General features: G+C 40.7%; 1 protein-coding gene across 1 annotated transcript in view; it reads left to right on the forward strand.

The window, feature by feature from the left end:
* The first annotated feature begins 6,423 nt into the window (after nt 1-6,423).
* The window catches only part of Thoc1 (THO complex 1), a 40,331-nt gene continuing 24,277 nt past the window's right edge, over nt 6,424-22,477 (forward strand). The window contains exons 1-8 of the mRNA XM_042675354.1: nt 6,424-6,572; nt 10,276-10,349; nt 10,446-10,506; nt 11,510-11,576; nt 12,695-12,813; nt 13,351-13,399; nt 13,974-14,069; nt 20,555-20,637. Of these exons, the coding sequence (XP_042531288.1) occupies nt 6,519-6,572; nt 10,276-10,349; nt 10,446-10,506; nt 11,510-11,576; nt 12,695-12,813; nt 13,351-13,399; nt 13,974-14,069; nt 20,555-20,637 (603 nt within the window). The 5' untranslated portion in view covers nt 6,424-6,518. The remainder of the gene's footprint in view (nt 6,573-10,275; nt 10,350-10,445; nt 10,507-11,509; nt 11,577-12,694; nt 12,814-13,350; nt 13,400-13,973; nt 14,070-20,554; nt 20,638-22,477) is intronic.

Below are 22,477 nucleotides of genomic sequence, written 5' to 3' on the forward strand. Positions count from 1 at the left end.
CCCTGGTAGGCTTAGATGCAATGTATACTTTCTACATAGCTAAGACGACAGGCACATGATACTATACCTTCCTGTAAAAAAAAAAAAAAAAAAAAACGGATTGACTCTGGGTGCTGGTGGCTCACGCCTGTAATCCTAGCCACTCAGGAGGTTGAGATCTGGGAATCATGGTTCAAAGCCAGCCCAGGCAGGAAAGTCTGTGAGACTCTTCTCTCCAATAAACCACTCAGAAAACTGGAAGTAGCACAGTGATTCAAGTGGTAGAGCGCTAGCCTTGAGCTGAATTGCTGAGGGACAGCGCCCAGGCCCTGAGTTCAAACCCCATGACCCACAAAAAAAACAAAAACAAAAGCTGACTGAGATGGAGTCTCATGGACTGTTCGTCCGAATTGGCCTCAAATTGCAGTCTCCTGAGCTCAGCCTCCCAATAAGCTAGAATTATAGGCAGGAGCAACAATACTTATCCCACCATTTGCTTTACTATTTCATTGATAAGTGCTAGGATTTGAACTCCTACTTGCTCAGTTAACTTGCTCTAGAGCTCTGCAACTTGAACCATGCTTGCAGTCTGTTATTTTGTTAGTTAATTGGAGATGGGATCTCACAGACTTTTCTACTTGGGCTAGTTTTGAACCTCAGTTCTCAATGTACTGTGTAGCTAGGATTATTTGTCTCTCCTTTCCTGATGACTTCTGGAGCTTTCTTTAAAATTCAAGTTTCTTCACCTGTAAAGTGAGAAATAATAGTAGCTTCTAGACGCTAGTGGCTCACACCTGTAATACTAGCTACTCAGGAGGCTGAGATCTGAGGATCAAGTTCAAAGCCAGCCTGAGCAGGAAAGTCCATGAGACTCTTATCTCCACTTAACGACCAGAAAACTGGAAGTGGCATTGTGGCTCAAGTGGCAGAGTGCTCACCTTGAGCTGAATTACTCAGTGACAGCACTCAGGCCCAGAGTTCAAGCCCCACAACTAAGAAAGAAAGAAAGAAAGAAAGAAAGAAAGAAAGAAAGAAAGAAAGAAAGAAAGAAAGAAAGAAAGAAAGAAAGAAAGAAAGAAAGAAAGAAAGAAAGAAAGAAAGAAAGAAAGAAAGAAAGAGAAAGAAAGAAAGAAAGAAAGAAAGAAAAAGGGGGAGAGAGAAAGAAAGAAAGGGGGATAGAGAAAGAAAGAAGGAAGGAAGGAAGGAAGGAAGGAAGGAAGGAAGGAAGGAAGGAAGGAAGGAAGGAAGGAGAAAAGAAAGAAAAAAGAATAGTAGCTACCTACAATTATAGTGGGGCTTATAGTAGTGTCTATGATAATAGTGGGAAACGTAGGAAGGTTAAAAGAAAAGCATTTAGAATTCAAGCACATAATACGCAACAGAAGTTAGTATTTCTTCCATAGCATTGATCACATAGTGACAGTCTTTTACATCTTTGTGTTTTTATTTTTACCACTCATAAGTAGTGGTAAAACTACTACTGTTTTGTTCATGGTGCCATATGTACATATGTATGTGTGTGTGTGTGTGTGTGCGCGCGCGTGTGTGTATGAGAATAAATCAATGGTGAAAATATTTTCCGAAAATGGACTTCTTATAATATTCTCCACTTATTCATGTTCCAAATCCCCCAGTGGATGCCAAAACCACAGACTGGACCAAACACTATGCACTATGCATTTTCCTGTTCATAGGCTACTAAATGGCTAGCAGGTGTCCAGCATAAATGAGCATACTAGAAAAGGATGATGCATGTCCCAGGAGGACAGAGCAGGAAGCAGAAGATTTCGTCATACTACTCAGAAAGCTGAACAATTTAAAACTTGTTTCTGAAAACTTCAATATAATACTTCCAGACTACAGCTGACCATGAGTAACTAAAACTATGGAAAATGAATCTATGAGATGAGAAGGGTACTACATCTCAGATGCAGACTGGAGGGGTGGGGGGGAAGAGAGGTGGCCATGAAAACACTCAAATCAACAAAGTGTCTTTCTAGGTCCTGAACCACATTCCCTAATCCTCCCCTAATCCCCTAATCCTCCTTCCTTCACTTCTCCCAGTGGTGTCAGACGTGCACTGCTGCCTGCAAGCTCACCATCCTTGTTCTTGTTCACTCCACAATTAATCTCTCCTACAACTAATCCTGTACTATATCTGCCTCTGTGCAGACCCAAACTAACCTAATTAGGATGCCCAGAAGGAAACCCTAAGGTAAGGATTCCATGAGCAAGTGACTTATTAAGGTAGTATTCTCAAGAGAAAATGGTAAGGGAAAGAAACAGGTCAAGGAAAGGGATCGGTCCAAGCAATAGTACAAAAAACATCCCTGTCTAACCTTACAGAGAAGCTGGTCATACCAGGGCTAGAAGTTACCACTGTTACATTCACTTATGTGGGCCAACCAAGCACACCCAAAGGATTTTACAATGCACACCAGAAAATGATTTGTATGTTTCTTAGTCTGTTCTCTATTGTTAACAACAGAATCAAGACTAGATGATTGATGAAGAGGTATATTTTGGCTCATGGTTCTAGGAGGCTGGGAAATCTAAGATCAGCCACTGTATGCCATGTCCTAACATGGTACAAAAGCAAAAGGGAAAGCAGATGCTTGAAAAATTGGACAGTAGGGGTGGACCTACCTTATAAGGACTGGAACTCAGTAACTAATCCAATTCTTTGAGAGCAAAATGTAACTCAAGATAGATAGGCATAAGTCCGTTCATGAGGGCCAGCTGACCATGGCCCAAACACAGCCTCACTTCCCAACACAGCAACACTGACAATCAAACTGCAACATGATTTTTGGGAAAGAAAAACTATTAAACATAGAAACACAGAATCTAAAATATAACTTGATAATAGTGTACATATAATCCAATAATACCATACCTGTGCCTAGCAAATAGTAAGCACTAAATTTGTACTGAATGAACAGTATAGTATCAATATAAAATGATTGAAAATTGTTGCCATCCTATAAAATTACAGCATATCCAGTTTTTATGTGAACTCCTTTTTTTCCATAGAAGTTTCAGACCCAAAGTATGTACGAAGTGCCATCCTGCTTCTATTTTCAGTCTTCTCAGTCCCATTCTTTTTCCAATGCAGAGGTTTTACTTCTTTTGCTCAGCATGGCTGATAAATAAGTTTTCCCTAAATATAACTATTTTGAACCACTTAATAAAAAGGATAAAAGGCTAGGCCTAGGACCTAGCCAAATCTGCATCCTAACATGGTTCAAAGAGCAGAACGCCTCCTTTGGCCTAGGCAATCATCAGGCTAAAATCTAGAAAAGCAGACCAAGTTGACTTCTTGTTCATTTATCTTAGAAGCACAAAATAAAATGTTAAAGAGTACACCAGAGAAGATGTACTCAGTACATCTCGGGGGGAGGGAGGGTCAAACTATGATCCTCCCAGTAGCTAGGATTATATGCTTGTGGCATCTACTGTACAGAATTTAAAAGGAAAAATGTATTCTTACTGTAAAGTGATATACAGAGGGGTTACAGTTAAGTAAGTCAGATAAAGAGCACATTTCCTTTTGGACAATCACCCACAGTGACTTTTGATGGCCTTTTAAAAATGCATTGCTTGGAAGTGGCGCCTTAGCTCAAGTGGTAGAGCGCTCGCCTTGAGTTGAAGAGCTGAGGGACAACGCCCAGGCCCAGAGTTCAAGCCCCACGACCGACAAAAAAAAAAAAATGCATTGCTTGCTTTTTTGAATATAATCTAGTCTTATGGCTCAAGATCATACTTATGTTCGTGATATGTGCCCCTTGTTTAGCTAGCCAGGTTCTTTTTTTTTGGGGGGGGGGGTGGCGGTTGCCAGGCCTGAGGCCTGAACTCAGGGCCTGGGCACTGTCCCTGAGCTTCTTTTATACAAGGCTAGCACTCTACCACTTGAGCTTCTGGCTTTTTCTGTTTATGTCGTACTGAGGAATCAAACACAGGGCTTCATGCATGCTAGGTGAGCACTCTACCATGAAGCTACATCCCTGGCCCAGACTGCTTTTAAAAAGCTTTTAAACTTTTTATTGTGGCACACACAATACACATAAAATCTAGCATTAGCCATTTTAAGTATCCAATTTAGTGGGAGTAAATAAATTCACAGTTGTGGAACCATCACTGCTGTCCGCTTCTAGAACTTTTTAATGATCCTTAATTGAAACTCTTAATCACTAACCCCTAGTATTCCCAAATGATGCTTTTGTACTTACATATTGCCATCTATGACTTGGTAGGAACAGTGAAAGCCATTTTTTTTTTTCTTTTTCTGGGCCAGTCCTGGAGCTTGAATTCAGGGACTGGGTCCTGTTCCTAAGCCTTCTTGCTCAAGCCTAGCACATCTTTTGAGCCACAGCTCTGCTTCCAGTGTGTATGTGTGTGTGTACATAATTGGAGATAAGAATCTCACAGACTTTCCTGCCCAGTCTGGCTTCAAACTGCAATCCCCAGGTTGCAGCCTCTTGAATAGTTAGGATGACCAGCATGAGCCAACAGTGCTCAAAATGTGAAAGGCATTTTTAAATCCATGACATTGGGTAGCCTCAAACATTGACTTTTCAGCTCCATTTTTCAGAACCTTATAAGTCAAAGTAAAAGGTTGTTATTCACTGCCTTCCGCACCTTTGTTCAGGAAGTCCTCTTCATTTGGAATATCTTTCCTACTGACACTTTCAACCTCTATAGGTACCTACTGAAATCCTTCAAAGTCCCGCTCATATTCTAACTCCTCCATTAAGACTGCTTGACCACCTCAGATAGTAACCAGCTGTTCTTCCTTTGACTTATTACTATAGCGATTGTTTAAACTAATCATAATAGAAATTTTATCCCGTAGTTATGTTCCTTTGAAATCCAACTAAAAGCTCTCCAAGAACAGGAATTAAACTATACTGTTTGACCATCCGCTTACTCAGTTACTCAAACAATACTATACCCCATGCCCTGCAAATGTTTGCTGAATAAAGAAACAAAACTTTCTAAGATACTGGGCTAATAAATTTAATCTCTTGCTTGAACTTTTGTTAAAAATATAACTGTGTTTACCTCAGAGATCTTAGTTGTGTTTCAGATGGTAATAATCATCAATGAACACATGATTGATTTTAATAAAATTAATTACCAGATGAGCAAAGTGTATCACTGAATTAAGTCATTCTCTTTTTGTCATTTTGTAAATTTAATTTGCAATCAAACCCCAACAATTCTGATTCTAAAAAACAAAACAACAACAACAAAAACAGCACTACTCTTTCAGTAGTCACCATTATTCACAAATCCTCTCTAGGAGTAAGTGCACAGTTACCTTTTTTCCTTAGTTCTCTGTATTCTTAGCTATACCAAAGAGCCAGGGGGCGGTGGAGATTTGAGGATTAAGGTTCGAAGCCAGCCCAAGCAGAAAAATCTTGAGGATTTTTCAGGCCCTGAGTTCAAGCCCCAGGACACAGACACAGACACACACACACACACACACACACACACACACACACACACACACACTCCCCTACTTCGGTTAGCTACAATCCACACTATCGGCCCTGAGTTCAAGCCCCAGGACACACACACACACAATCAGGCCCTGAGTTCAAGCCCCAGGACACACTCACTCACACACACACTCCCCTACTTCGGTTAGCTACAATCCACACTAGCGGCCCTGAGTTCAAGCCCCAGGACACACACACACACACACACACACACACTCCTCTACTTCGGTTAGCTACAATCCACACTAGCGGCCCTGAGTTCAAGCCCCAGGACACACACACACACACACACACACACACACTCCTCTACTTCGGTTAGCTACAATCCACACTAGCGGCCCTGAGTTCAAGCCCCAGGACACACACACACACACACACACACACACACACACACACACACCCCTACTTCGGGTAGCTACAATCCACACTACCTCCCTCCTTCCCACGACGAGTGGATGGGAAGCTGAACTCAGCGGCCCTGAGTTCAAGCCCCAGGACACACACACACACACACACACACACACACACACACACACACACACACCTACTTCGGGTAGCTACAATCCACACTACCTCCCTCCTTCCCACGACGAGTGGATGGGAAGCTGAACTCCGCGAGCTGCAGGCCCACGAGCCACACAGCCCCGGGCCGTCCACTCCGGGGGACCCCTAACAACCCGGGCGGCAGACGCCGTCCAGCCGCGCCCAAAACTTCAACCGGGAAAACCACCGGTCTCCTTCCGCCCGGAAGCACAGCGCTGACAAAGCTGCACAGCGAAGGCACTCGGATCCTCTCCACTCCCGAGGTGAGTCACCCCAGAACGATGACGCCGGCCGCCGCCCGCCCGCACTCCATCACCACCTCGGCTCCCGCGCGCCATCCGATCCCCTCCCACCCTCCCCTTCCCACCCACCGCCCCCCCCCCACCTCGCCCAGCCACAGGCCGCTCTAGCCGCCGGAGCCCGCCGTCTCGCTGCTCCCGCGTGACATCATCGCTCCGCGCCGCGGCGCAGTGGCGGGTACGCGCAACCGAAAAAATGTCTCCGACGCCGCCGCTCTTCAGTTTGCCAGAAGCGCGGACGCGGTTTACGGTTAGTCGGCGGCGGGAGGGTACCGGCCTGACCCAGCGCTTCTCCTTCCCTGCCTCTCGCTGAGATTCCGCGAGCGTTTCCCTCCCGAGGGTAAAGCGGGACTGAGGGAGTCCCGCGGCGGCGTTCGCTGCCGGCGCCCGGGGGCCGGGCGGCACGGAGGGCGCCCTACCTGCCTCCTCGGCGGGTCCTTGGTCCTCCGGCCGGCAGGTCCTGCGACGCGGCGTGCGGCCCTGAGTAGCCCGCGTGGAGAGCTCACCACAGATCGCCTCCGCGCCGCGGGGCGCGTCTCCTCCGACCTCCTGTCCGGTCCCGTCCCCGGGCTCAGCGCGCCGGGGTCGTCTCTGCTGGAGGGCGGCGCGGGGTGGGGGGGGGCACAGAAGCTCGGTTTCCTGCCCCGCCTCCTAAGCTGCCAGGTGGTGGTCTTTCTGCAGCCGGTCGGCCCCCGCTTCCCCCTTTAAACCCTCTGTATCTCGCCCTAAGAGATGGATAAGGAGCACCTGAGCAGTTACAGGCACACGGATCACCTTAGGAAAGGTGACCAGCTGCTATGATGTTGTTTTTTTGCTGGTTCTAATGGGTAACGGAACGGCGGCTTGAACACTTGGCAGGACACATTCCATGTTTATTTGGTTACCTAAAATAATGCTAAAATATTTAGGCTGTTTCATCATTCGCAGCGCAGCAGATAGAAAGTGAGACAACTCTCGTGAGACAACCCCAGTCAGTTAAGTGATTTACTTCGCTGTTTTTTTGACCTGTTCTTTTGGTTACCCACCACAGCAACCTATATGATCAACTGCTAACCAAGGCATTTGACTCTACCATTTGCACCAATATTTCATGCTCGTCTGAACTAGACGTTTGACTGTACTTAGAATGAAAATTCTGGGCAAGAAAAATGTAGTCAATGGTGTTATTTGCAGGGTTCCCTCCCCCACACCATACAATGAAAATTTAATTACATCTCTTGTCATAAGAATTGATTTCTTCCATCACAGTAACCCTAAAAGAGGTTTTTTCCCTCAGTTTACTCAGAATCAAATCTGTAGTCTCGCCTCTTGCCCCTAAAGGGACCACTTAATTAGAGATCTTCTAGTTTATTGCTTCTCAGGCTTCAACATGTGGTGTTATGAACTGGAGATCTTGTTGAGTTTTCCTTTTTTTTTTTTTTTTTTTGCCAGTCCTGGGACTTGAACTCGGGGCCTGGGCATTGTCCCTGAGCTTCTTTTGCTCAAGGCTAGCATTCTACCACTTGGCCAAAGCACCACTTCTGCCTTGTTCCGTGTAGGTGGAATTGAGGAATCGAACCCAGGGCTTCATGCATGCTAGGTGAGCACTCTACCACTAAGCCACATTCCCAGCCTGGAGATCTTGTTAAGTAAAGATTCTAAACTAAGTCTAAAGTGACAGCCAGAGATTATGTAGTTATAACAAGCTCCCAGGTGATGCTTCTACTGCCGATTGAAGTAAGGATCAACAACCCTCTTATTATTATTGAAAGGTGGTATACAGAGGGGTTACAGTTTCATAAATTGGGTAATGAATGTTTTTTTACAAATAAAAATGTAATTCTTTTTTGGGGGGGCGGGGTCTGGTTGTGGGGCCTGAACTCTGGGCCTGGGCGCTGTCCCTCAGCTCTTCAGCTCAAGGCTAGCGCTCTACCACTTGAGCCACAGCACCACTTCCGGCTTTTTTCTTTTTGCTTATGTGGTGCTGAGGAATCGAACCCAGGGCCTCATGCAAGGCAAGCGCTCTACCACTGAGCCACCTTCCTAGCGCCCAAAATGTGATTCTTTTAAAAAATAATTTTATTTATTTATTGTGATTATGTGATACCAAGGAGTGGAACCCAGGGCCTCATGCATGTTAGACTAGCACTGTACCATTAAGCCACATTCCTTGCCACATGAATACATTTCTTTTTGGACAATGTCACACCTTTGCTCTCCCAGTTTTTCTCTCCTGTCCCCCACAAAGCTGTATAGTGCATTTTCAATATAGTGTCTAGTGAGTACCACTGCTTCATTTCTTCACCCTTTGTCCCTCCATTTCTGAGCCCCCAGCAACCCTCTTAGTTAACTGGTGAGGAAAGAGAAGCTTAAGGAGGTAAAGATAGGTCTCATATTACCCAGGCTCCAAAGGCTAATCCTGGAGTGGACATTCACTGTATAGATTTAACTCCTTTATGAGGCAATATAATGACTTGCCAAATAGGTAAATTTATAACAAATGGTTGGCTTCACTCTGTGTTTAAGTTATGACCGGTTTTAATCAGCAGATATTCATTCATTGCTTACTATTTGTTAGAGACTGCTAGAGAACATACCTTCAGGGGTAGGACTTGAAATGGGCAGAAAAAATAAATTGAATTTGGATAGACAGATGGGAAGAACAGTATGAGTATATAGCTACACTAGAACAAGCATGGTAAGAAATGGTGAAAAATGGCCAGCCTTTAGTGGAGGTATGTGTTAGTGAATAGTGCATGAATAAGGTTGAGTAAATTCAGTGAGATAACATCCAAGATGATGGGGGAGCGATAAAACTTCAGAACCAAACGGTGTAAATAAGGAGACATATCAAAGTGTTTTTCCCCCTCTCCTGGGGTTGGTTCTAGGGCTTGAACTCAAGGTCTGGGCACTGTCCCTGAGCCTCTTTGTGCTTGAGGGTCATGCTTTACCACTTGAGCCACACAGGTTTGTGTGTGGTTAATTGGAGATAAGAGGCTCACAGGGACTTTTATGCTATGACTTTGAACCATGATCCTCAGATCTCAGCCTCCTGAGTAGTTAGGATTGCAGGCATGAGCCACCAGCATCTGGCCAAAATGTTTTCATATCTTTCTGTTTTTGTTTGGCAGTCCTGGACTGAACTCAGTCCTGGGCACTATACCTGAGCTTCTTTTGCTCGCGGCTAGCACTCTACCACTTGAGCCACAGCACCACTTCCAGCCTTTTCTGTCTATGTGGTACTGAGGAATTGAACTCAGAGCTTCATGCATGCTAGGCAAACACTCAACCACTAAGCCACATTCCCAGCCCTCGGTGCCTTATTCTTTTGTTTAGCTTTTCCACTCATAGCTAGTGCTCTACTATTTGAGCCACACCTTCAATCTGTCATTTTGCTGGTTAATTGGCCAGCTTCATACTGGGATCCTCAGATCTTGGCCTCCTAAGTAGCTGGGATTATAGGTATGAGCCATCAGCACCCAGTAAAACACTAGCATGTATACAATACTTAAAGAGATGACACAAGGGAAAACCTAAAATGAAAAAGTCTAGTTAGAAACTCTTCCCTGACATAAATTATGTGCTTGGAATGTGGCTTAGTGGTAGAGTGCCTGCCTAGGCTGCATGAAGCCTTGGGTCAATTCCTCAGTACCACATAAACAGAAAAGGTTGAAAGTAGTGCTGTGGCTCAAGTGGTAGAGCACTAGCCTTGAGCACAGAGAGGCTCAGGAGCAGCACACAGGCCCTGAGTTCAGGCCCTAGGACTGGCCAAAAAAAAGAAACTTCACTGATTTAAAGTGATAAGGATCTGTATTATTAAGTGTCATTTGAAATAAGAGCTATTGAGAATGACTGGCAAGTGATTCCCTTCCCCCTCATAAATATTTCTTAATTAGACCAACTTTTGAAGAATAGTACATTTTTCAGTAAACAATAAGCAAAACCTCTCCAATTGGTCATTTTTGCCTTTATAGAAATCTACCAGAGAGGCCTTAAACAACAAAAATATCAAGCCATTGTTGAATACCTTCAGCCAGTTACCTGGCAGGTAAGATATTATTGTCTGTGAAAAGTACTTGCCTAAATATTTATATACTTACACGGAGCTGTTTAAGAAAAATGACATGTCTTTTGTTTTTAATAGTGAAAATGAAAAAAAATGTACCCTTGACCAGGCTTTCAGAGGTGTTCTAGAAGAAGAAATTGTAAGTATATTTTTCCCCTGGTTACAGTTTTGCTGACACATTAATAAACTCCTATTAGATGATTGCTTTTATCATTAGAATGTATATTCTAATATGGCATTTTTTTTTACTGGCATGAGCTGGCTGCCTTGTGAAAGCTGACTTGATCTTCAGAGTAAGAATTAGATCATAATTAAGCACAGGTGCAGTGTAAACATTTGGACATAAGAAAAATTGACATGTAATCTTAATAAGCAAAAACTAGAGGGCTGAAGGTAAATCTCTCTCTTTGCTATACAAAGAGTTGCATATCCTGCACTGACATAAAAGATTGAATCAAAGGACATTCAACTTAGGAATGTCTAGACTTCCATTCCTTCACTTTCCTCTACCATCTTTCTTTCCTCATCAGTAAGGGTTCCTTCCTTGGTAGAGAAATTTGGTCTAATGATAAAGAATCTGAATTTATTTGCCATGAGTGGGACTCCCAAATGAAAGGACGTTTTTCAACAGCTGATTTTTTTACCACATATGTTGACTTTAAGAGCTAGATTCTCTTCTCATGGTCATAATACTTTGTTTTTTTCAGCCTTAGTAATTTTTCCATTATGAGGGAAATGCCATTCTTTTAGTACAAAGCAACATAATGAATGTTCAATAAGTGCTTATTATGATTAAGCACTATCTTCCTCCTCTCAGACATTTGTCAAATATATTATTTGATGCATCAGTATTAATGTCAGTATTCAGATCCTATTTTGCTTTGTGCTTCTGATTTGAGTTACAGCCTCAGCATTTAGCTTATGGACTTAGTCTTGCTAATGTGTCCATTTCCCTGAGACTATTGGATTTTAATTGAATCACACGCTTATTGACATATTTCTACATATATTCATTTTAGAAGAAAATTATATCTTCTATAAGAAATCTCTTGTGTAACAATTAAATGTCAGAGAACATGTTTTGATTGTTACCAAGGTAGTCTGAACTCTTCTAAATTAAATAATTTCTCTTCTGTTGGTAGATAAATCATTCATCATGTGAAAATGTTTTAGCTATTATCTCTCTTGCTATTGGGGGAGTAACTGAAGGTAAGTGGTTTAAACTTCTCTGTATACCTCTCCGAGTTTTATTCTTGATTTTTTTTTTAAGTTTTTAATGGTTGTTTTTCCATTTATTTATTGCTTATGTGGTACCAAGGAATCAAGCTCTGGGCCTTATGTATGCCAAGCAAGCAGTCTACCACTAAGCCACATTACCTGCCCTATTCTTATTTTTCTTTAGTCTTAGTTTTTGTGTATGTGGTGCTGCTGCGGATCAAGCCCATGGCTTCACACGTGCTCCACCACTGAGCTATGTCCCCAACCCCTTGTTCATTCTTTTTTGTTTTATTTTTGGGTTTTCTGCCTTTTTTCTTTTCTTTTTTTTTTTTTGCTGTTATAAAGGTGATGTACAGAGGGGTTACAGTTACTTAAGTCAGGTAAAGAGTACATTTCTTTTTAGACAGTGTCACCCCTTTCCTCGCACTCTCCCAGTTTTTCGCCCCATTCCCATACACGAGTTGTTCATTCTTAAGTTCTGCCTGACTCCCACCTTTGCCAAGAATTTAGCTCTTATCAAATTAGTTTACACTTCTCTGTTATCCATTACTCATTTTGGTACTTTCTTCGCCAGTTGTATCATCCTATCAGTAAATATTTGAGTATTTACTATTCTTTCCATGGTCATAGTACCAGTGCCTGGTAATAAGCTAAGACTTGAAGATTGGTTAATGAATAAGGTGTATTCTCTATGTGTGAGGAGGTAATCCTTTGTAATCCTTGCTATCACAGTTTGAAGCCAGTTTATACAGGAAAATCCATGAGACCCTTACCTCCAACTAACCACCAAAAAGTTGGAAGTAGAGCTGGGAGCTCAAGTGGTAAACTGCTAACCTTGAACACAAAAGCTCAAGGACAGTGCCTAGGCCTGGAATTCAAGTCCCAGGATGGGCATACACACACATTTAATGGTATCATCATGTTTATTGAGTGCACATATCAGAAATTACCTAAGTGTGTCCCATTTGGAGCTTTTTAGGTTGCTTTTATTTCTTGTCCTTTTAAAACGTTATGTATGACCATATGCCTCTTAAGCTATTCTTAAAAATTATTTTTCATAGGCTGTTTTATTCTATAGTTTAAACTTTCAAATTGTGCCTCACTTGAAGGTATTTGTACTGCATCTACACCTTTTGTGTTGTTGGGAGATGTTTTGGATTGTCTTCCTTTGGACCAATGTGATACAATATTCACTTTTGTGGAAAAAAATGTTGCTACTTGGAAATCAGTAAGTGCTTTAGTTTCTTTTCCTGCCATCATTATCTGTGTGTTGATCTAGAGTTCTGAAGATAGTGGAGGGGGTTTCTGACATTTTTAATATTGTGAGTTGTCAAAAACTTTGTTTCTGTAAAAGAGTTATTATATACTGTGGTTTTGGGGGAGAGACAAATAACCTTTTGTAGAGAAAAATTTGAAGTGTAGATTTGAGCAGTAAAAATTAACTTGAAAAGATACTTCAGGCCAGGCCTGATGGTATACTACAGTCCCATACTCAGGAGCCACAAGTAGGAAGATACTGAGTCCTAGACCAGCCTAGGCTGCATAGTAAGACCCTGGATTTAAAAATGTAAAAAAGTCAGATGGAAACAAGTTACTCAAAATCATACTATTTACTTATTTTATTTCATTGAAATGTTCTTAACTCAAAAAAGGGAAAAGTAGCACAGTAGATTCTCCGCGTATGTTAGTGTTCTTTAATACCTTAGTTGTAGTTTATAATAAAAGTGTGAGAACTGAAGGATAGCAATTTTTGTCTTAATTTCAGAATACATTCTATTCTGCTGGGAAAAATTATTTACTACGTATGTGCAATGGTAAGTAATTCAGTTAAAAAGTGATTTTTTAAAAAAATGTAAATGTGGCCCCAAACAGGTTTATTAAATACTAGTATTAGTAATGTTTTAAAGATAATTTAGTAAATAATATTCTCATTTCTTAAAATTAGGTGGGTACTGGTACTCACACCTGAAATCCTAGCTACTCAGGAGTTTATGATCTGGTGGATTGCAGTTCTAAACTAGCCTGAGCATGAAAGTCTGAGAGACTCCATCTCCAGGGCTGAAAACATGATTTAAGTAGTACAGCACCGGCTGAGCAAGCAAAGATGAGGCCTTGAGTTCAAACTTAAGTATCAACAAAAGGAAAACAAACAAAAATTGATCATTTGCTTTAAACTATTCATTTTCTAGGTGCAAACTCAAGGAAAGTTTTTTAGATTCAGTAAAATTCATCTTCCATATTGCACTTACTTTGTTCCTAATTTATAGTAGTTTTGAGAACCATTATTTTAAGAAAACATTTGTACAAACTGGTTAAGAAATTTATGTGTTATTATAATAACTATAGAATGATCTTTTCTGTGTAACATTCATTCCCATACATTAATAGATCTCTTAAGAAGATTATCAAAGTCCCAGAATACAGTCTTCTGTGGACGAATTCAACTCTTTTTGGCCAGACTTTTTCCTCTATCTGAAAAGTCAGGTAAGTGGGTTTTTGTTTTGTTTTGTTTTGTTTTTATTGTGAAAATACCCTACAGAGGGGTTACAATTACATGGGCAAGGTAAGAGAGTACATTTCTTATCAAGCATTGTTTCCTCCTCCTTTGTTTCCCCTTCCCATCCCTTCCCATCTCCCCCTCTGTCCTCCCCCATGCCAAAGTCAGGTAAGTGTTTATACATTACATTCTTTTCAGGAATTCTTTTTTCAGTTCTTAAGATCAAAATGTATCATAATAAGAAAAATGATTGTAGAAAACTGAAAGATGGCATAGAAATTGTTACTTCTTTTGTATAAATAATCCTTGATCATTGATTTTTTTTAAGTTCAAATCTTATTAATATGCAATTTAATCATACTGAAATATGTATATATGAACTAGCCTGTCTATATTTCATTTTATAAGTTTTTCTGTTGCTTCTTTTTCCTTCAATGACTACTGCTTAGTCATAGGTATTTCCTCTCATTTGATTTTTTTCTTACAAATTTTTGTGAAATATACTCATGGAAAGATATGTAAAGCAAATGTAGAGTATAATAATTATGAAAACTACAAACTTTATATAACCACTGTTGTCCAGCCTCAGAAATGGAACACGGCCAGTTTTTCATAACCTTTCCTGTCTGCAGATTGTTTATACCAGATTTTAATATTTCTTGTTTTTTTTTTTTTTGGTCCGGTAGTGGGGCCTGAACTCTGAGCCTGGGCACTGTCCCTCAGCTCTTCAGCTCAAGGCTAGTGCTCTACCACTTGAGCCACAGTGCCACTTCCGGCTTTTTTCTTTTTGCTTATGTGGTGCTGAGGAATCAAACCCAGGGCTTCAGGCATGCAAGGCAAGTGCTCTACCACTGAGCCACCTTCCCAGCCCCAGATTTTAATATTTCTTTACTTCAATTTTCCCTGCCTTAATACAAGACTAGGGCCAGGCGCTGGTGGCTCACACCTGTGATCCTAGCTACTCAGGAGGCTGAGATCTGAGGATCAAGGTTCAAAGCCAGCCCGGGCAGGAAAGTCCATGAAACTCTTTTTTTTTTGGTCTGGTTGTGAGGCCTGAACTCTGGGCCTGGGCGCTGTCCCTCAGCTCTTCAGCTCAAGGCTAGCACTCTACCACTTCAGCCACAGCACCACTTGTGGCTTTTTTTTTCCTGCTTATGTGGTGCTAAAATATCAAACCCAGGGCCTCATGCATGCAAGGCAAGCACTCTACCACTGAGCCACCTTCCCAGCCCTCCATGAAACTCTTATCTCCAATAAACAACCAGAAAACCAGAAGTTGCACTGTGGTTCAAGTGATAGAGCACTCACCTTCTGCTGAAGAGCTGAGGGACAGTACCCAAGCCCAGAGTTCAAGTTCCATGACCAACAAAAAAAAAAGAAAAGAAAATATAAGACTAGGGAACCATCTGTTTTATATATTCTTGTAAGGATAAATAAATTAAAATACATAAAGAGCTTACAACAGTGCTTGCCTGTAGTTGGACTTATAGTATATGCTTGTAATGAGTTATATGCACTGTTTTTGTCATACCATACATAGGCTGTTTTTTCTTTCCTATTTGTTTTATATACTCAGGATTAATATAGACCCACTTTTGTATTTATAACTTTCCATCTCTGATAATATTTCCTTAGACTTTTTAGCACAGATCTAATGCCTGAAAATCTTTATTTCTCTTTTTTTCTTGTAAAATGGTTCTGGTAAACTTACAGTTCTAGGCACTAAATAAAAGATTTTGGCTTGTCAGATATAATCTTTAAAATTGTGTGCTCATCACTAGGGTTTTGTTTTGTTTTTTGTTTTTGTTTTAGTGGCAGTACTGGGGCCTGAACCCAGGGCCTGGCTGCTTTCCCAAGCTTTTTTGCTCAAGGATAGCACTCTACTACTTGAGCCCCAGCTCTACTTCCGGCTTGTGTATGTGTGGTTAATTGGAAATATGAGTCTCACAGATTTTCCTGTCTCGCTATTTTTGAACTGCAGTTATTAGATTTCACTTTCTGAGTAGCTACAGATCTCTTGACTTTTTTGAAGACAACTATACATTTTTTTCTCTGATCTAAAATTTTCTTTGTTCTTTGGTTTTCTTTAGTTTTACTAGGAATCTATACATGGCCTTTTTATTATGTTTAGAATTGTGGACATCTAAGTCTATAGGGTCACTTAATTTGTAAAAAGTTTAGCCATTATCTCTTTAAATGTGTATATTTTTTCTCTTCTTAAATGTCTGATTATATATATTGTATATACTGTATCCCTATTGTCACTTTTTCTTTATAATTAAAAAAAAAAATCTAATGGTCTCTCTCCATGACATTTTGAAGTAATTTTCTTTTTTTTGTTTTGTTTTTTTGTTGTTTTTTTTTGGGGTCTGGTCGTGGGGCCTGAACTCTGGGCCTGGGCGCTGTCCCTCAGCTCTTCAGCTCAAGGCTAGCACTCTACCACTTGAGCCACAGCAGCACTTCCGGCTTTTTTCTTTTTTGCTTATGTGGTGCTGAGGAATCGAACCCAGGGCCTCATGCATGCAAGGCAAGCGCTCTACCTCTGAGCCACCTTCCCAGCCCCTGAAGTAATTTTCTTAACTGTTTTCCAGGTAACTACTTTTTCAGCTGTTGTTAATCATCTGCTGGCAAAGGATTTTTTTTGGGGGGGGGGCGGGGGGGGGGTGGTCAGTCGTGGGGCTTGAACTCTGGGCCTGAATGCTGTCCCTCAGCTCTTCAGCTCAAGGCCTAGGGCTCTACCACTTCAGCTACAGCGCCACTTCGTTTGTGGTGGTTCATTGGAGATAAGAGTCTCATGGACTTTCCTGCCCAGTGTGGCTCTGTACCACGATCCTCAGATCTCAGCCTCCTGAATAGCTAGGATTACAGGTGTGAGCAACCGGCGCCCGGCAGGAATTTTTTTATTTTAGTTATTATGTCATATCTTTCATTTTCAAGAGAACTTTTTATTAGTCTACTGTTAAACATTTTAGTTTCTTATTCCCTAATAATGTTTGCAAGCTCTGTGTGTCCATGTTTCCCAATGCCATGGGAGAAAGAGAGAGGGGAAAAGCAAGAGGGAGAGTAAAAAAAGAAAAAGAAATCTATATTTGTTAGTTGTCATTCCCCACTCACATCAGTCCTTAATTTCTTCCTCAAGTCCTAAGCAACCATTAGTCAACTTTTTAATTTTCTTTTCTTTTGACAGTATTAGGGTTTGAACTCATAACCTTATATATACTTAACTGGGCAAGGTGCTCTACCACCTATGCTTAAATTAATTCTAATAACATTTTTCTATTCTGGGCACATAACATAATTAGGATAATACAAGATGTGTTCTTTTGTGGATAACTTCTTTTGCTTAGCATATTTTCAAAGTTTTTATGTGAAAGCATGTGTCATTACTTCATTCCTTTCTGTAATGGTAGCACATTCTATAAATGATACCACATTCTATAGCTATAAATAACACTAGATTTTGAGTATTTACCACTTGATAAATTGGATTGTTTCCATTTTTTTACTGTAATGAGTAATGTGACTATAAACGTTTGTGTACAGGTTTTTGTGTGGATTTGTCTTTTGGTGTTTTTTTTTTTGTTTGTTTGTTTTGCTTTGTTTCTGTCAGTTGTGGGGCTTAAACTTGGCCTGAGCACTGTCCCTTAAGCTCTATTGCTCAAGGCTAGTGCTCTTCCATTTTCAGCCACAGCACCACTTCAGTTTTCTGGTGGTTAATTAGAGATAACAGTTTTCATGAACTTTCCTGTCCAGGCTGGTTTCAAAGCTCAATTCTCAAATCTCAGCCTCCTGAGAAGGTAGGATTACAGGCATGAGCCACCAGCACCCAGCTTGTATGGATGTTATGTTTCCTTTGGATATATACTTAAAGCAGAAATGCTTTACTTGCTAACACTTAAGTTTGAGTTTTTCCTGAAGAAAGAAGAGATTGTGTTAAGAGAGGAGGTAAGAGGGGAGGCACAGTAACTCTAAATGTGTGAAGAACTATTTGTTTTATAACAAGACTGTACCAGTTCTCAGTCCTGTAGTAATGCATGTAGGTTCTAATTTTGCCACATCCTGTTGTTAATGTCTTTTTGGTTATTGTCATCAGTATAAAGTGATACCTCATGGCTTTTATTTACATTTCCCTAGTAACTATTTGTATTAAACATTTTTATATGTTTATTGGCCATTTATATTTCTTTCTTAGATGGATTGCTATCCTTTTCCCACTTAAGTAATTTGTATTTTTATTGTTGTACTCATTTAATATTCTGGACACTAGATAGACCCTTAACAGATGCAAAATGTTCAATATTTTCTGGAGATAGCTATGGGGAGTTCAGTCCCTACTGGTTGTGGGGATTGAACCCAAGTCCTGGAACATGCTGAGCACACACTCTTTTTTTGTTGTTGTTGTTGTTGGTTGTGGGGCCTGAACTCTAGGCCTGGGCGCTGTCCCTCAGCTCTTTAGCTCAAGGCTAGCACTCTACCACTTGAGCCACAGCACCACTTCTAGCTTTTTCTGCTTATGTGGTGCTGAGGAATTGAGCCCAGGGTCTCATGCATGCAAGGCAAGCGCTCCACCACTGAGCCACCTTCCCCACCCTGAGCACACACTCATAACATTAAGCTACAGCTCCTTACCACCTGTTTGTTTTCTTGATCTCTTAATACCACAAAAGTTTTAAATTTTGCTAAGATTTATCTATTTTCTTTTGTTGCTTGTGCTTTTTTGGTGTCTTATCTAAACTACTCTCTAAGCATAGGTCACAAAGTTTTTTGTTTGTTTTTTTGTGTGTGTGAAAATACTGTACAGAGGGGTTACAATTACATGGGCAAGATAGTGAGTACATTTCTAATCAAGCATTGTAGCCTCCTCTTTTGTTTACCCTTCCCTTCCCTTCCCATCCTCCCTCCCCCTAGGTCACAAAGTTTTGTTCCTATGTTTTCCTGAATTTTAGCTCTGATCCATTTTGAGTTCATTTGTATATGGTATTAAGTAGAGATTCAGGTTCTTTGCATGGATACCAGTCTTACCACTAATTTTTGAAAAACTATTCTTTTCCTATTGAATTAGCAACTTACCTTGTTTATACTTTTAAAATATCAGGATAATTACCACTATAGGGCCTTGGTGCTTATTTGTAAATCCTTCTATTAATGTCATTTTTTTGTTTGTTTTACTTATTGTTCCATTTCCCTCCCCTTCTTTCCTGTTCTCTCCCCTCCTCTCCCCATTTCGTCCCTCCCTCTCTTCTTTCTTTCCTTCCTTCCTTCCAACATCATCTAAGTAGCCCAAGTTGGCCTCAATTCCAATCCCTTTACCTCACCTTCCATATAATTCGAATAATAATGTCTGCTGCCATGTTTAGCTTAATGTTGAATTTTTTTTTGTAACACCAGGGTTTGACCTTGCCTCTTGAATGCTGGGATTACAGACATGAACTACCACTTCCAGCTTAAATGAATCTTTTTATGCAATACTATACAAGAACAAATCAACACAATGCAATATAAATTACATCAGTTCAGCAGGGTATAAGTAAATATAGTTAATGAAATATAGTTTCTGAAAACCACACTTCTTACTGTCAAAGAAGTTAAAGGGCTGTGAAGGAAGCTTAGTAGTAAAGTGCTTGCCTCACATGCATGAGGCTCTGGGTTCAATTCCTCAGCACCACATAAACAGAAAAGGCTGGAAGTGGTGCTGTGGCTCAAGTGTGCTAACCTGGAGCTGAAGAGCTGAGAGACAGCATTCAGGCCCAGAGTTCAAGCCCCATCAGGGGGGAAAAAAAAAAAGTTAAAGCTATGTAGGTAAGCTCTATACCACGTGAGCCTTGCCTCCAGTACTTTTTGATTTAGTTACTTTTCAAGTACGGCATCACAATTTTTGTCTTAGCTGACCTCAAGACTTTGATCATACAGTCTCCACCTTCCAGGTTGCAAGAGGTTATTGGCATGTGCCAACACCTACCTTTGTTTTTACCCTAGGGTCTTACCATCTTTTTACTTGGGCTGGCCTCAAACTGCAATCCTTCCTTATAAGGGTCTCAAGGAGAGACTCTTATTAGTTCTCTAACAGGAAGAAACATGGTTTTTATTAGATTTAACTATAATATATTTACTTATTTGTTAAATACCATGTTCAATTGATATAATTTATATTTATTAGTGAAATTATAAATGCTCTGTTTTGCATTGCATGGATTCGTTCTTGGTAGTTCATGTCTGTAATTGCAGCACTCAGGAGGCTGAGGCCAGAGAATGGCGAGTTTGAGGCTAACCTGGACTATATAGCGCAAGGCCAGCCTAAGTTACACAGCAAGATTGTCTCAAAAAGAAAATAAGATGACCTATTGTGATCATTTATGTACAAGTGTGGAATATTTCTGACTTGATATTTTGCTAAATTACAGATTTAGCATTTCATTTTTTTTGGATTTAGGTGTCAGTGGATTTGCATTGAAAGAATTTTTTTTTTTAATAGGACTTAACTTACAGAGTCAGTTTAACCTGGAAAATGTTACTGTCTTCAATACCAATGAGCAGGAAAGCACCCTGGGTCAGAAGGTAAGACTGGTATGAAATCTTACAAAAGATATTTATAAAAAAATATTTTGTGTGTGCTGGTCCCAGGCTTGAATTCACAGTCTGTGCACTATACCTGAGCTTTTTTGTTCAAGGCTAGTGCTCTTCCACCTTTTTGGTGGTTAATTGGTGATAAGAGCCTCAGAGACTTTTCCTGTCCAGCAGGCTTTTAACCATAATCCTCACTCAGATCTCAGCCTCCTGAGTTGCTAAGGTGCCAGTTACTAGCACCTAGCTCATTTTTTTCTTTTACCTGTTATTTCTACAGCAATTTAGATCTGTCTTGGCCCTTTAATGTCTTTTTAATGTACATTTAATGTACTTTTTTTTTTTTTGAGTTTGAACTCAGGCCCTTACACTTTCACTTGTTTTTTTTGTTTGTTTTTCTTACTCACTGCTATTTGTGCCATACCTCTAGTTCCTTAATGACCCTTGATAAGTCTTTTTTATTGTTTGTGCATTACTGGGGCTTGAACTCGTCTCTTTCACTCAAAGCTGGCACTCCACTTCCAGGCCCCATTTATAGCCTTTTGCTAGTTAATTGGATATAAGAGGCCCTCCAATATTTCTGCTAGGGCTGGTTTTAAACCAGGATCCCCAGATCTCAGCTTCCTGAGTATAGGTATGAGCCACCAGTACCCAACTTTGATAAATCTGTAAGATATATCAAAATCCCATGTCAGTGGACACTTAGCTAATCTCAAGTATAAAAAATTGTCCATAGCATTTCAGAGAATAGTATATATTGTTGCTAAAATATGTAGGTAATTCTTTTGTCAATACTGGGGTTTGTTGTTAGTCTCTACCATTCAGCCATGCCTCTTGCCCCTTTTTGTGCCATCTAGGTAAGTGCCTGGACCACTATCTGCTAGGATAAAAAGTATGTGCCACAATACCCAGCTTTTTTCTGTTGAAATAGAGTCTTGCAGATTTTTCTGCCTAGCTGACCTACACCACAGTCTTCCTAGTCTTCTCACCTATCTTAGGATAACATGCATGGGTCATCACACCCAGTGAGATGGGTTCAGACAAGAGGCCTCATAAACTTTTCTCCCCAGGCTAAACTGTGATCCTTCAGATCTGAGACTTTCAAGTAGATAACTAGGATTACAGACAAGAGCTACTGGCTTGCTTATTTGAAATTTTTGTCATAAGTGTCACCCAGTTCTCAAAATGGCTATACCCATTTATTTATTATTTATTTTGCTATGCTAGGGTTTGAACTTAAGGACTTACACTGTTATGTAGGTACTCTACCACTTGACCACACCCTCATGCTTATTAGCATTTATACTACTACTATTGACATAGACTACCTGCCCACTTTCCACAGCCTTGCACCAATCCTGGAAAGTACGAATTTTTTTAAACTCTTTCCTAATTGATAAAAATATTTGAAAATTGTTTTTTTGTTTTACATTTCTTTGATTATTATCAAAGTTAAAGAATTTATATGTGGACTGGAAGTTTTCTTCAATGAATTGCCTCTTAGTATATATTTCTAAAACATTTACTATAGACCAGAGCGGATCTGTTGGCCTTGCTTTGAAACATAACTAGTTTGAGACTCCCCTTTGCCCCCACTAGTCCTAGGGCTCAAACTCAGGGTCTGGGCACTGTCTCTGAGCCTCTTTGTGCTCAAGACTAACACTCTACCACCTGAGCTACAGCTCCACTTCTGGCTTTCCGGAATAGCTTATTGGAGATAAGAGTCTCATGAGGACTTTTCTGCCTGGACTGGCTTCAAACCATGATCCTCAGATCTCAGCCTCCTGAGTAGCTAGGGTTGTAAGTGTGAGCCATCGACTTGGTTTGAGTCTTA

The sequence above is a fragment of the Dipodomys spectabilis genome, unplaced genomic scaffold (genome assembly GCF_019054845.1).
Source record: "Dipodomys spectabilis isolate Male_0828 unplaced genomic scaffold, ASM1905484v1 ptg000024l, whole genome shotgun sequence".
In the NCBI taxonomy this organism is placed as follows: domain Eukaryota; kingdom Metazoa; phylum Chordata; class Mammalia; order Rodentia; family Heteromyidae; genus Dipodomys; species Dipodomys spectabilis.